The sequence below is a fragment of the Nilaparvata lugens genome, chromosome 6, assembly GCF_014356525.2.
Source record: "Nilaparvata lugens isolate BPH chromosome 6, ASM1435652v1, whole genome shotgun sequence".
NCBI classification, from domain to species: domain Eukaryota; kingdom Metazoa; phylum Arthropoda; class Insecta; order Hemiptera; family Delphacidae; genus Nilaparvata; species Nilaparvata lugens.
The window spans coordinates 46,045,523-46,057,970 of record NC_052509.1 but is presented as its reverse complement, the minus strand read 5'-3'; the positions used below and the strand labels follow the sequence as shown (position 1 = coordinate 46,057,970).

Here is a 12,448-nt window from a genome sequence, read left to right as displayed (position 1 = left end):
ACGTACGCTATTGTTTCTCTATGATGTAACTCATCTGTACTTACCTAGAGTAAGACTTTTAAAAATGAATATTATAATTATTATTGATGTATCGAAGCTATCTAGTCTTTTCTCCGCTTTAACTAGTGTCTTCTTTATCAACTTGATTAAACATTTTTTCCAGGGTCCTGTTTCATAAAACTTATAAGTCACGTAATACAGGAGAATCACCATTCCAATTACATGCTCAATATAGCCGATAAAATCAGCTGTTCCTGTATTACAGGACTTTAAGTTTTTATGAAACAGGGGCCAGGTCACCTTCAGGTAATTTTATGTAATGGACCTAATGACCAAACCCCATGAAGTGAAATCCCATGTGAAAGAAAAATTTCTTTGATTTCCCACCACAACCGCGCTTATTTATAAAAATGAAAAAGCTTTCAGATTATGCTCATACACTAGATAAATTGAAATCTGGCAGTATTGGGGCACTCTCACCGAATGTCTTCCACAATATCACCCCACCCCCACTTTCACACAGGAACACCTCTATTGTTGTTTTCATAGATTATAATTAAACTCATGAACAATGTTGTGTTGCAGGTAATCCTATCGCAGTACCGAAACACAGGCGAGTACTTTGCTATCAAGGCACTAAAGAAGGGCGACATAATCGCTCGCGACGAGGTGGAGTCGCTGCTGTCTGAGAAGCGCATCTTCGAGGTGGCCAACCAGATGCGGCATCCGTTCCTGGTGAACCTGTTCGCCTGCTTCCAGACGGATGCTCACGTTTGCTTTGTGATGGAGTATGCGGCCGGCGGCGACCTCATGATGCACATTCATGCCGACGTCTTCACTGAGCCACGCGCCGTCTTCTATGCCGCATGCGTCGTGCTCGGCCTACAGTATCTGCACGATAGCAAGATCATATACAGGTTGGTAGTCTACTTCATTCAGCAACAGTGAGACATACGTTTTAAAATGAGCATCTGATTAACGTTGGATTGCTATCCTCGTCTGTTATTGACAACATCATATTTACGAGTTAATTGACTCCACTCAGCTCTAGTGAGATCCACGTTTCCGCGTCTACTTGTCACATCAAGTCCTTGTCTGTCATTAGACAAAGCACATAATTATCCTTTCCCAATACCGCACCGTTTCCAAATTGCCATAAATTTGTTTATGCTTTTGTAAAAATGTAGTGAACTACCATCAATCACAATAATTTAAATTTATTATTGAACGATGGAGAAATATTTTATTTTATTTTTGGATAAAATATATTGATATTGAATTGATCTTCCTTGAATTTGATATTGAATTGATCTTCCTTGTTTTGTATATTTTTGGACACGCATTGATAAAGTGAAAGAGCATAATCTACTTTTAGGACCTACTTCTATAAAAAAATTCGGAATGGTAACTGTTTTGGGCTAGGCCTGTTGGTTCTTTTCGGATCAATGATTAATGATTTTATTACAGTCAGAAAATAGATACAGTACACTATACCATGTCATTACAATAAAATTTCCAACAGAATTACAATAACAATACATAAATAAAGATAATACACAATCATCTATATGTGGTATCATGGAATGTGAAAATAAATGTTGATACTTTTTCAAGGATCAACAATAAATAGGCTATCAGATGATGTATACCGCATTACTTGAATCACAGCTATCTACTGTAGAAAGTGGCGAAAAATGTAACTTGACAACTATTCCAGGATATCCACTGACTTTAATGTATCAATAAATATCACTACGGATAACAACAGGAAATAACACCGGGTAGGGTTGAACAAAGAATACTGACTGTATGAAGTGAATCTCGAGCTCGGTCCACACTATCAGCCAGTTTATTTACAGGTCGTAGTCATTTACTCCACTGAGATTCACTGCAAACTGCAAGTATTGGTGAAATGCTGACAGTTTGAAGTGAATTTTATGTTCGTTCTGTAGTAGATGGAGATCAAGTGCATAATATTAATTTTGATGAATTGATCAAACTGGAGGGGAAAAGTGTAATTTTTGCTGAAACCATATTTTATTGATTCTAATAAGACAATAATTAGAATGATTATGGTGTAGTTTATCCATCCTTGTGAGTTGAATCTCGATTTCTACTTGAAATTTCTTGAATACTGTATCATTTTTTTATTCAATCATTTAGCATAACACATCTTCCAGAAAAGTACCACAGACTCAATCCCATAACGGTTCCAATTCTTATTTATACGAATGAGAATAATTTATTATTTTCCGAACAGAGATTTGAAACTGGACAACCTGCTGCTGGACACGGACGGCTACGTGAAAATTGCCGACTTTGGGCTGTGCAAGGAGGGAATGGGCTTCGGCGACCGCACGGGCACCTTCTGCGGCACCCCCGAGTTCCTGGCGCCCGAGGTGCTCACTGAGACCTCGTACACGCGCGCCGTCGACTGGTGGGGCCTCGGCGTACTCATCTTCGAGATGCTCGTCGGAGAGGTATGACTCTCTCACTTATTCATTTATTTTTCAATTCATACTGTTGCAATTACCCAAGTCCAAGAAATTTTACTTTCAACATGAAGTGGGGAAACCTATTTTTCCCTCCACAGTTTGTAACATGGACAGCGTAGTGGAGAGGAGTGAGCATGCTGCGTACAATTGGATGCTGACACAAAAGTAGGGAGAATGCTGTTAGGTAGTGAGAGTAATTAGTGAAGGAAAGAGCATCGGGCCTCTCTGTTTTCGAGAGAAGGCCCTGTTGGGATCGGGCTTGAGCTTGAGCTCCTTTGGAGCTCGTTCCTCGCTTACATCTCAGGAAGTGCTGGATCCGCCAGTTGCTGGCTGATGGTAATAAAATGAAATAGGCTGAAAGTAGATCAGGGTTATCAACTTTCAGTAATATACAGCAGTATGCAGTGGATAATTGAAATAACATGAGTTTATATAATATATAAACAGTTTATATAATATACAATTTATTCTATAACAGGTTTATAGGTTTGTATTGGTGGGGTGGGTGAGGGATGGTTGTCCCTCAGAGAGAGAGAGAGAGAAAGAGAATGAAATGGTATGGAGAATCAAATTTAGTTAGAATCAAGGGTAGAAATGAGAGAGAGTGAGAAGTGAGAAAGGAGCAGTAAGCCTATATAAATGTAACAAAATGAAACTGAGTGGGAAGGATTGCGTCATGAAGGGTTAATACTGTAACCTAGTGACGCTAGGTCCACGTTATAATGGCAGAAAAGGGTGAAGGGAAAACTGCCAACCAGGGGGGGAACCATAGCACACATGATGACTGTGTGACTCCGTCCCTGGAAGTAGCCTGGCTTATAGCAGTACGGCTGGGTGAAGGCTCTAGACCAGTGGTCGCCAAACAGTCGATCGCGAGCTACGGGTAGCTCGTGGGGTGGTTTTTGGTAGCTCACAGAAATGCTTGGGTTGTCAACCATGCTTTGAGAAACATGGCTACAAAATTTTGCATTTCTCACAGATATAACTGAGAAGTTGAATGATTTAAATTTGCAGTTTCAAGGAAAGATAAGGACATCGGTAGAATGATTTGAACTGTAAAATCGTTTTCCAAGGAGTTTGAGATGTGGGAAAAGAATGTCGTTCAGTTTGAATATAAACACTTTTCCAGTCTGAAGTAAATCAATGACAAGAAAAATCCTTCACAGCACCTCAGCAATAACCATAAGAATACGTTACAATTCAGACTTGAGCCAACAGTTTGATCAACGATTTCAAGATTTTAAAAGCATATCGAATATGGTACAATTAATTCGTCAACTATCCTTTTGTAGAGATCGATGCAGAAGATTTTGCAGCTTGTGTTGTAAAAGATTTTGGTGGAGATCAGGCTTCAGTTGAAATGGAATTTGTGGATTTTTAAAATGATCTTGTCTCTCAGATCACTTTCTACAACTGGAAATATTTGGCCTCAAGTCCCCAAAGAAAAATATCCAATTATTTATTCAAGTTGCATTGAGGTTGAAAGCTATGCTCAGCTCTACCTACTTGTGTGAATCATCTTTTTCAAGTATAAAATTCATAAAAAATCCATATAGGAACATTTTTTGGACAACTGCATCAGAATGGCGGCTACAACGTACACTCCAAACATCAAGAAAATACTTGATCGCCAAAAAGAGTTCCTCTGCTCTCATTGAAATGTACATTTCAACTTTTGTTATACTTTTTGCTATGATATAAGTAGATTTCAACATTATAAATGTATTGTACAATAGTAATGTTGGTTCATAAAATGGAATGATGTTATTGTGTTGCAGTCGCCATTCCCTGGTGATGACGAGGAGGAAGTGTTCGACTCGATAGTCAATGATGAGGTGCGCTACCCTCGCTTCCTCTCGCTCGAGGCAATCGCTATCATGAGACGGGTCAGTCACTATCACTATTCTACTAGAATTTATCAGTGGCGAAGCTGAAGGGGAATCTAAGAGTCTGAGATTCCCCAAAATTAATTATTATGGATGTGAATATTATTTTTTATTAGCACGCATACATTTCTTTGCAAATTTAGATATAAGAACTGGCCAGACCGCCTTTCAAACTGTTCTGTGGCTCTCTGTCCGGCCGACAGCCGACTGGCTATCTATTCATTCGCATGGTGAGCCTCCAACTCCACACAGAGCCTCCACAGAATACACACAAAATGGAAGGTATCAATCTAACCAAGATTTGAGTGCACCAAGACCACGACACATGACTGCATCATCTTGTTAGAAATTAAAACTACTGCTGTATTACAATGCTACACTTTCTTTCAAGATGGCGGATTATGGCGTCAGGATACTAGCCGACTTTCCATTCTGTGATTCATCTGTGATCAGGTTTTTTACTGAACGTAAAAAAACCCCCGATGGAATTGATCAGTGGCTTTGAACTCAACCTATATTGACTGGACTAATGTCTAGATCTCGATGTATCGAACGGTCGACATCGAAACAATCGTCTTCAAACATCGATGCTTATCCAAATTTGAAGATTTCAATTTCAAATAAATCAGTTGGTTTGTGGCTCGTGTAACAATTGGCTTGTTCTTAACCTACAACTCGGTTTTGCGGTTTGCTTTGGTTTACTCAACAATAATGAAATCAAATCCTTTTTCAGTTTTTGAATTTTATCTTTGATTAGTTGAACTTTTAGCATAATTGCTTATTTTTTAATACTTATACAATGGATGAGTGTAATGATCTGGTAAAGTATTTGCTTCAAACTCCGTTTTCTTCTTTGTCTTTTGAATAAAAATGTGCTTTGAAAGACAAGCGGTAATCTTTGAAGTTCTTAGACTTCCTTTTTAGTTATAGGTAGCTTCGCCACTGGAATTTATTATATTGTTATTTATTTAATAACAAACTGTATTTTGGACATAAGAAACACTGGATGAATAAATCTAAGTCTAGTAACACACACATCGATTTTTGTTCGTACGATATTTTGCCGTAAGTTCCATTCAATCTGGTAGAATTTATATGGGTGGAAAAAATAGTACATCCAAAAATCGAGGTGTGTGTATGACTTAACTGAAAATTCAGAATAAAACATCGCAAATTCGATTAAATAATAAATATGGTTTCATGATTATATTATTAAGTTGATGATCGAGATTTAATTTCCTTTGTTGACTTTTCATTTGTATTTTTCAGTTGCTGAGGAAAAATCCGGAACGTCGACTAGGTTCTAGTGAGCGCGATGCTGAGGATGTGAAAAAGCAGGCCTTCTTCAGGCACATCGCGTGGGACGACCTCCTGCAGCGTAAAGTTAAACCTCCATTCGTGCCCACTGTGGTTAGTATTATCTCTTCATTCTGCATTTATTCAACATGGTCATTTCCAGTCTTAATCATGCCATCTTTTCTCACCCAGTTTAATGATTAGATAATTTATTAATTTTGTTTCTGCTATTTAATTACAAAGCATATTTGAAACAATTTTCGTTATATTATAGTTTTTTCACAACAATTTTTTATGTGTGGGATGATTATCAAAATTGAAAAAAGAAACATCCAGGTCTGTGAAATATTTTTGCTTTTCTCGTTTATTTTATTGTAAAATGATTCTAGACTAGAATAGAATTATCAAGTTTTATTATAATAAAAGGTCACTCTACTTATTTGACATGAATGGTCGTTCACCAGTCATTGGTTTAATCCAAACCTTACTCAAGTCTTTTTGCTCCCTTGGTGCAAATCATTTTATTCTTTCAATTTAATGGAAAACTTTGGTACTTAAATTATATTTCTCAACCTTAATTACTAGTTTGAAAAGTCTACAAATGGAAACAATAAAAAAAAACATACATTGTACATAGGACTGCAGTTTCGTGTTGGAACCAAAACTTCTTCAGCTGTAGTGTTGCAGCTGCATGTATTAATTTCGACACGCAACTGCAGTCCTGTGTAAAAATTGAATAAATGTAGAAAAACCGGTGTTTTTTCAATTATGAAGAAATTGCACAATATCAATTCCTATTCCACAAATTTTGGAAATTACTTTTGATTTCGATTTTTGGAATAACTTTGGACTTTCTAATAATTATTATTCTGGGTGATATTAATTTTGAGCTCATTCATTTAGCTAATTTTTGATAGTCTGAATATAGTTTTTTTTTTTCAAAATTAATCGAACAAATCGTTGTTATTTTTGCAACAGAACTCAGTGGAGGACGTAAGCAATTTCGATGAAGAGTTTACATCAGAGAAGCCCCACCTCACTCCCCCCAAAGATCCACGCGCTCTCACTGATGACGAACAGAATCTATTCAAGGACTTCACATACATGGCCGATTGGTGTTGACAAAAACAATCAAACCTCATCTGTTGATCGCGTCGAACCAGGTGTTATATTTTCGGTATAGGCCACGCCACGTTCTATTCGGGTAGCTCTTTCGAATAATTCGAAGTAAAAATACAAAATGTACTATGATCCAAGATCTTTTCGCAGTAGATAATACAAGTATTGCACCTTAATTTAGTTCTAAACTATTTATGTGCTACAAACTCAGTAATTCAATGTATCTGATATAATATATTATTATATATAATATATATTTGTAAGTGCAGGGAGCTCATGAATTTTCGCATATTTCATAAAGTTAATTACATCTGTGCCATTCTTCATTATCAATAACCGCGTAATTCAATCTTGAAATGTATGAAATACCTCATTTCATTCATCAAAAATCTTTTTGAACCCATTTTTATATGATCAATATGAAATAAATAATCGATGTCGTTTGTATTCAAGATGTGGCTGCCATTCGATCGGTTGTATAGGTTCTAATATATAATTCCGATTTGTGTCGGATCTAAAGTGCAGTGAAACTAACTTCGTGGGAAATTGCCAAATACAAACTAGAATTATATAAATTTAAGGATATAATGTGTATTGTACTGCTCCATCCCCAGCTAGAGTGGTCTGTTTTATATTGTTGTAATATTATGTTCCTGTCCTCTCTAATAACTCATCTCAATTCTAATAATTAGGAAAAATAATTGAACTAATTATAGGTCAACTAATAATGATCATTACTTCAACTTTTTTCTGTATTGATGTATCATAATATTTCTACAAATCACATTCGTCCTATTTCTGTTTCTTATTTGTTTGCTGTAACTAATGAATAAACATTTACGATCTCGCCTAGAGTCTGATATTATTTTCTTCTATCAAAAATAATATCGTACGATTTGAAGTTCATTAATCAATCTAGAAATACTACTATCAGTGATAATGTATAGGATACAAGTATATAGATCTATTTCAAATTTCACTAGTTGATCCAAGCTGATGAGCTTTTAGGTTATATTCATCTAATTTGAAAATAACTTCCCTAGACAATTATTATTATTATTTTCTTTGTATATTTATTTCAAATGTAGCATCACATATTTTATTGTATATTTGTAAATTGGCAACTTGATTCGTTTTAATATTAGTTAGTCCTTCTATTAGATTGTTTCTATGTCGGATATTGTTATTTAACATTTTAACCCTATGATTTATCTGTTAGCTTGAGGATTTTAATTCATCAATCATTTATATTACTTCATTTTATACTCGCATTTCATTCCTGTCATTCGCTCTCTTTTCACTTGAAAATTTTCTTATATTTTCATTTCTAGAATCACAACTATTTTTCGCATTTCTATTTATATCTATTGTTTTATGAGTTCTATAAAGACCAGTAGTCTACCGTAGTATTTCTATCACTGATATTAACATTTCGAATATTAGTAAAATAATTGTATAATTCTCCTAGACTATCGCATTTTATTTGTTTATTTTTAATTAAAGATAGTTCATAAAAACTCTTTACTCAATTTCTGATTATTGTTTTCATGTTTATGCCACAGTTAAATTCTGTTTATGTATCTTAAAATTATATAATAAAACTTACAAGATTTATTTTCAATTTACATAATTTATAATCCTTTGAAATGTATTCACTTTCACCAAACAAAAATGAGCTGCTTCTCCCATAAAACGCTAGTTTAGGTTTATCGCGAACAGTTGACCTCTGCTCTGGATTGCATCCAATGCTATTCATTGCGAGACCATATTAGGCATTTTCAGAGTCGGCAGGGCATGAAGCTTTTCGATTGGCTAAAAAACGTTTAATATGGTCTCGCCCTAATACGCTTTTCTCTTTCACTCACTCAAATACACATTTTATGAATATTGGGAATTTGCAATAGATGTACATTCCGTTGATAGTGATTGATTTTTGTTGACTTTGATTAGTAGCCTACATATGCACACAAGGCATAGCATTCTCGTTATCAGTTTGTTCATCAATGATCTTATATTGAAATATTGGCCGGTTCACAATAAAATTATTTTTTAATAGAATCACATGGAATCTATTTTTTCTTCCATACATTTAGAACGACAGAATGCATTTACGCACAGATATTAGCTTAGCAACCTAAGCTCATATAGTGTTGGACTCTTAATTTCTAGAACTTCGAATCTGTTCTAAGTGAGTGTTCTACTTCATTGTATAAACATATTTTTCGGCAGACTTTAGATTGAAGAAAATTACTACCTATCTGAATTAGATATCGCCTCATGAATGACTAGGTTATTTTCTTCTTCCCAAGGATATATTTCTATTTATTTATTCACACATACATTTTACAAAATCCAAATTCACAACAAACAATAGTTATAGCGGGTGATAACGTTAATAAAATTTGAGGAAACGTGTTGATGCACGTTTAAAAACATGAACAAGCTTTAAATTTTTATACTGTGTGTGACTCAACACAATTTTCTGATTTATTGTACTGTAATTCAATAAACCATTACTAAAGTAACGCTCCAATTCACATAAAAAATAATTAGCCTACTAGATTATAAAATGACTGTAGAGTAATATAAAATTAAGCTCATCCAAGGTACTCGAATTTGTTGTAGCGTAATTGAATAAGAAACATTGTGATCTTTGATGATTAAAATCCATTCTAAATTTTAAACGCTTTGTAAAGATTGAGAAGCCCTAAATATTTTAAATATTTTTAAGATTCCATTTGAACATAACTAAAACTCATTCTATTACAAAAAATTCATTGATTATTGCCCTCTAAATGAATTATTATTACACACATGATATTAATGTTTATTACTGTATCAACAAAGTACTCACATAATTCTTTACTGAATGAATCTTGAGTGTTTAAAAGTAACATACGCTAAATTTAGAAATCAAAGTTATTAGTTGAAAAATCATTTTAAAATTCATGTTGTTTTTTGTTGCTTTGACATAAATTTTGTTATCAAATAATCGTTTTACATTACATAAGTTGATATATCGTAACTTATTATCAGTACCGCACATTATTATAAGCCTACTTGAGAAATTCAATTCAGTGGAATGATAGGAGTGTGATCTCTCTCGCATTAACCATACCTTTCCATATTTTTAATAGTCTCAAGCATAGTGATTGTTAGATTAGAGTGAGAGTGGCTTCAACACAAATAAAGTATAATATATTATAGTTTTCATGAACTAAATTTGCTAGAGAATTATAGTAACTTACCAATTTTCTAAAGATAGAATCACTCGAAATGTTCAGATCATTAATAAAATCTACAAAATGTAAATGAAGGAGTTGGCATGTCTCATATTGCTTAGACCTTTGATTTCATCGACAATGTTGAACAATATTCATGGCATGGTATTATGAAATTGGAAATAATTATTCTATAAAGCAGTATTCTATTACTGAATTGTAAAGAATTCTGCTAAAATCCAAGCGAAGATCTTCTTCTGAACATTTAAGCCTTGATTAAGGAGATTAAATCTAGAAATTAAGAAATTTGACAATGTAACTTACGGTGTCTTCTAGGGCAAGTTAAATTGTTTAAAAATATTGAGGTTCAAACAGATCAACTAGTAGCCTTTAATTTACCTCTTATAAACACTTTTTTATTATTTTATTTTAAGAAAGTGTTCATAGAAGGTTAAAATGGTACTAGTTGATGTATTCAAAAATATTTGACAATATATTTATCAAAATCTTTAATGTTATGTGATTTACACAGTATTAAAAAATTGCTCATTTATGAATTCCAACAAGACAATACAAAATAGATGAGTCGTTAGAACTCCAAAGCTTTATTGTAGTTTTCTATGTGATTGATTACTCAACTCATCAAGATGGATTTTTCATTCAAAAGATTTTCTATAAATTTACTGAAAAATTCACTACTGTAGAGAAAACAGGAGTCAATTCCAGTTATAAATTCTTGTTTGCTCTCATATCATATTTTAGTCCGTACTATCCGGATTTCAGTCAGTATTATACCTAAATGAAAATTATATTAATAAAAATCTATACTTTAATAGGTATTATATCATTCTATCAAATTTTAATGATAAATCGCATAAAATTAATTATTGTGCTTTTCACCTTCAACCGGTTTGTATTTTTCAAAATTTATAAAATTTAGTAGATTGCTCAAGATCTCTTCTCACCTAGCCTAAACCTAACCTAGGTTTATGTAGGTATTATGATATGGATATGTTACAATAGTGAATGAGAAAAACAAGATTATTAATGACATAAATTTATCATAGATAAAATTTACTCGTATTAAAGTCACTAGGGCTATTTATTAGTGTAAATTTTCATGATATTGAAGCAATATTTATAAAATTGATATGAAATTAGAACTTTGTTTGATTTTCTTGGATGGATACTTTAATTTATCAAATCAATTAGTGTAAGTCTTATCTCAAAATGTGAATCAATTGTTTTAACGTACGGTACAAATTTCTTTCTACGTTTGAATAAAGATGCGATTTTTGTAGTGTTAGTGTAGTTTTGAAGTGCCTATAGAGAGTTGAAATGAAAACCTTTGAATATGGGGCTTATTCATCGACAAAACCAATCAATTCATATTTTGAATCAATCGTCAAAGCGCCTCTACCATATTCCTTACATTCATAAATAAAACAGATCATCCTGTTGATTCATTTGTTTGCCTTAACCACGAAGTGCCAATTCTTATTAATAATTCCTCCTGATTATTCATGAGCGTATATATTTTATAACGTATTTCATACATTTCCTGTTATTCTCATGATAATCAATTCATGAATATTTTTGTAGTCCTCATGAAGCTTGTTGACTCAAGTGAATTTTAAATGTTATATTTTTGTTGCATTTGACTTTGAAAAGGTATTTTATACTATTATTCTGATAAATTGGAAAAATATATTTGTAAGGTACTTTATAACTTCCAATGGCTAGAACATTTTTTATAAAGCTGTATACTTTCCGTTATTAAGTTGAGTCGAATGATAATGTTTTCAACATAATTTTACTAATAAATGAAAGCATGGAGTTGAAAGCTTTTATAGTAAACCCCAAAAAGTTTATTATTTCCAAAAAAATCTTATATTTAAATAAATGACTCACACGAGGCCTTTAGATATAATTCTCTTGAAATTCGTTCTGTACCGTTATTCTATTCTTCATAATTATATTTGTATGTATCATTTTTACTTCTTCTCTTTTATTGTTAGTTTAATCCCAACATATATGCTTGTAAAATAATCAATAGCAAGGGAAAATCGTATTTCTATTACCTTTGATTACAGATCCGTTTTTTTAAATTCTCAATAATTCTCATTAATAAGCTCTATACATACTAGAACTATCTGCATGTGATTCTCTTAAACACGTTCATTATATCTTCATCTGCAAATTGAACATCTTTTCTGTGCTTTTCATAATAAGCTCTATGTACTAATTTTAATAATGACGTGTGGAACATGAAAAACAGGCTGTGTAAAACTATTTTTAAACTTGATAATTATTTAAAAGATGTATAAAAAAATTATTTGTATTGGATAGATCTTTCTTTATTCAACCTTCAATTCAGTTCATTCATTTTATTCTTATTTCTTTAGTTAACAATGCTTTTTAATTTATTCTT

General features: G+C 33.0%; 1 protein-coding gene across 6 annotated transcripts in view; it reads left to right on the top strand.

Moving 5' to 3' along the window:
• Nucleotides 1-12,278, top strand: part of LOC111053388 (serine/threonine-protein kinase N) — a 96,367-nt gene extending 84,089 nt beyond the window's left edge. For 3 of the 6 annotated variants that reach the window (XM_039430915.1, XM_039430917.1, XM_039430916.1), the window contains exons 13-17: nt 586-917; nt 2,261-2,480; nt 4,274-4,381; nt 5,651-5,791; nt 6,656-8,410. In XM_039430915.1, coding sequence (XP_039286849.1) covers nt 586-917; nt 2,261-2,480; nt 4,274-4,381; nt 5,651-5,791; nt 6,656-6,799 — 945 coding nt within the window. In that variant the 3' untranslated portion in view covers nt 6,800-8,410. Of the gene's footprint in view, nt 1-585; nt 918-2,260; nt 2,481-4,273; nt 4,382-5,650; nt 5,792-6,655 lie in introns of all 6 variants that reach the window. The other 3 variants (XR_005571646.1, XM_039430914.1, XM_039430919.1) reach the window with 3 other exon arrangements.
• Nucleotides 12,279-12,448: the final 170 nt, after the last annotated feature.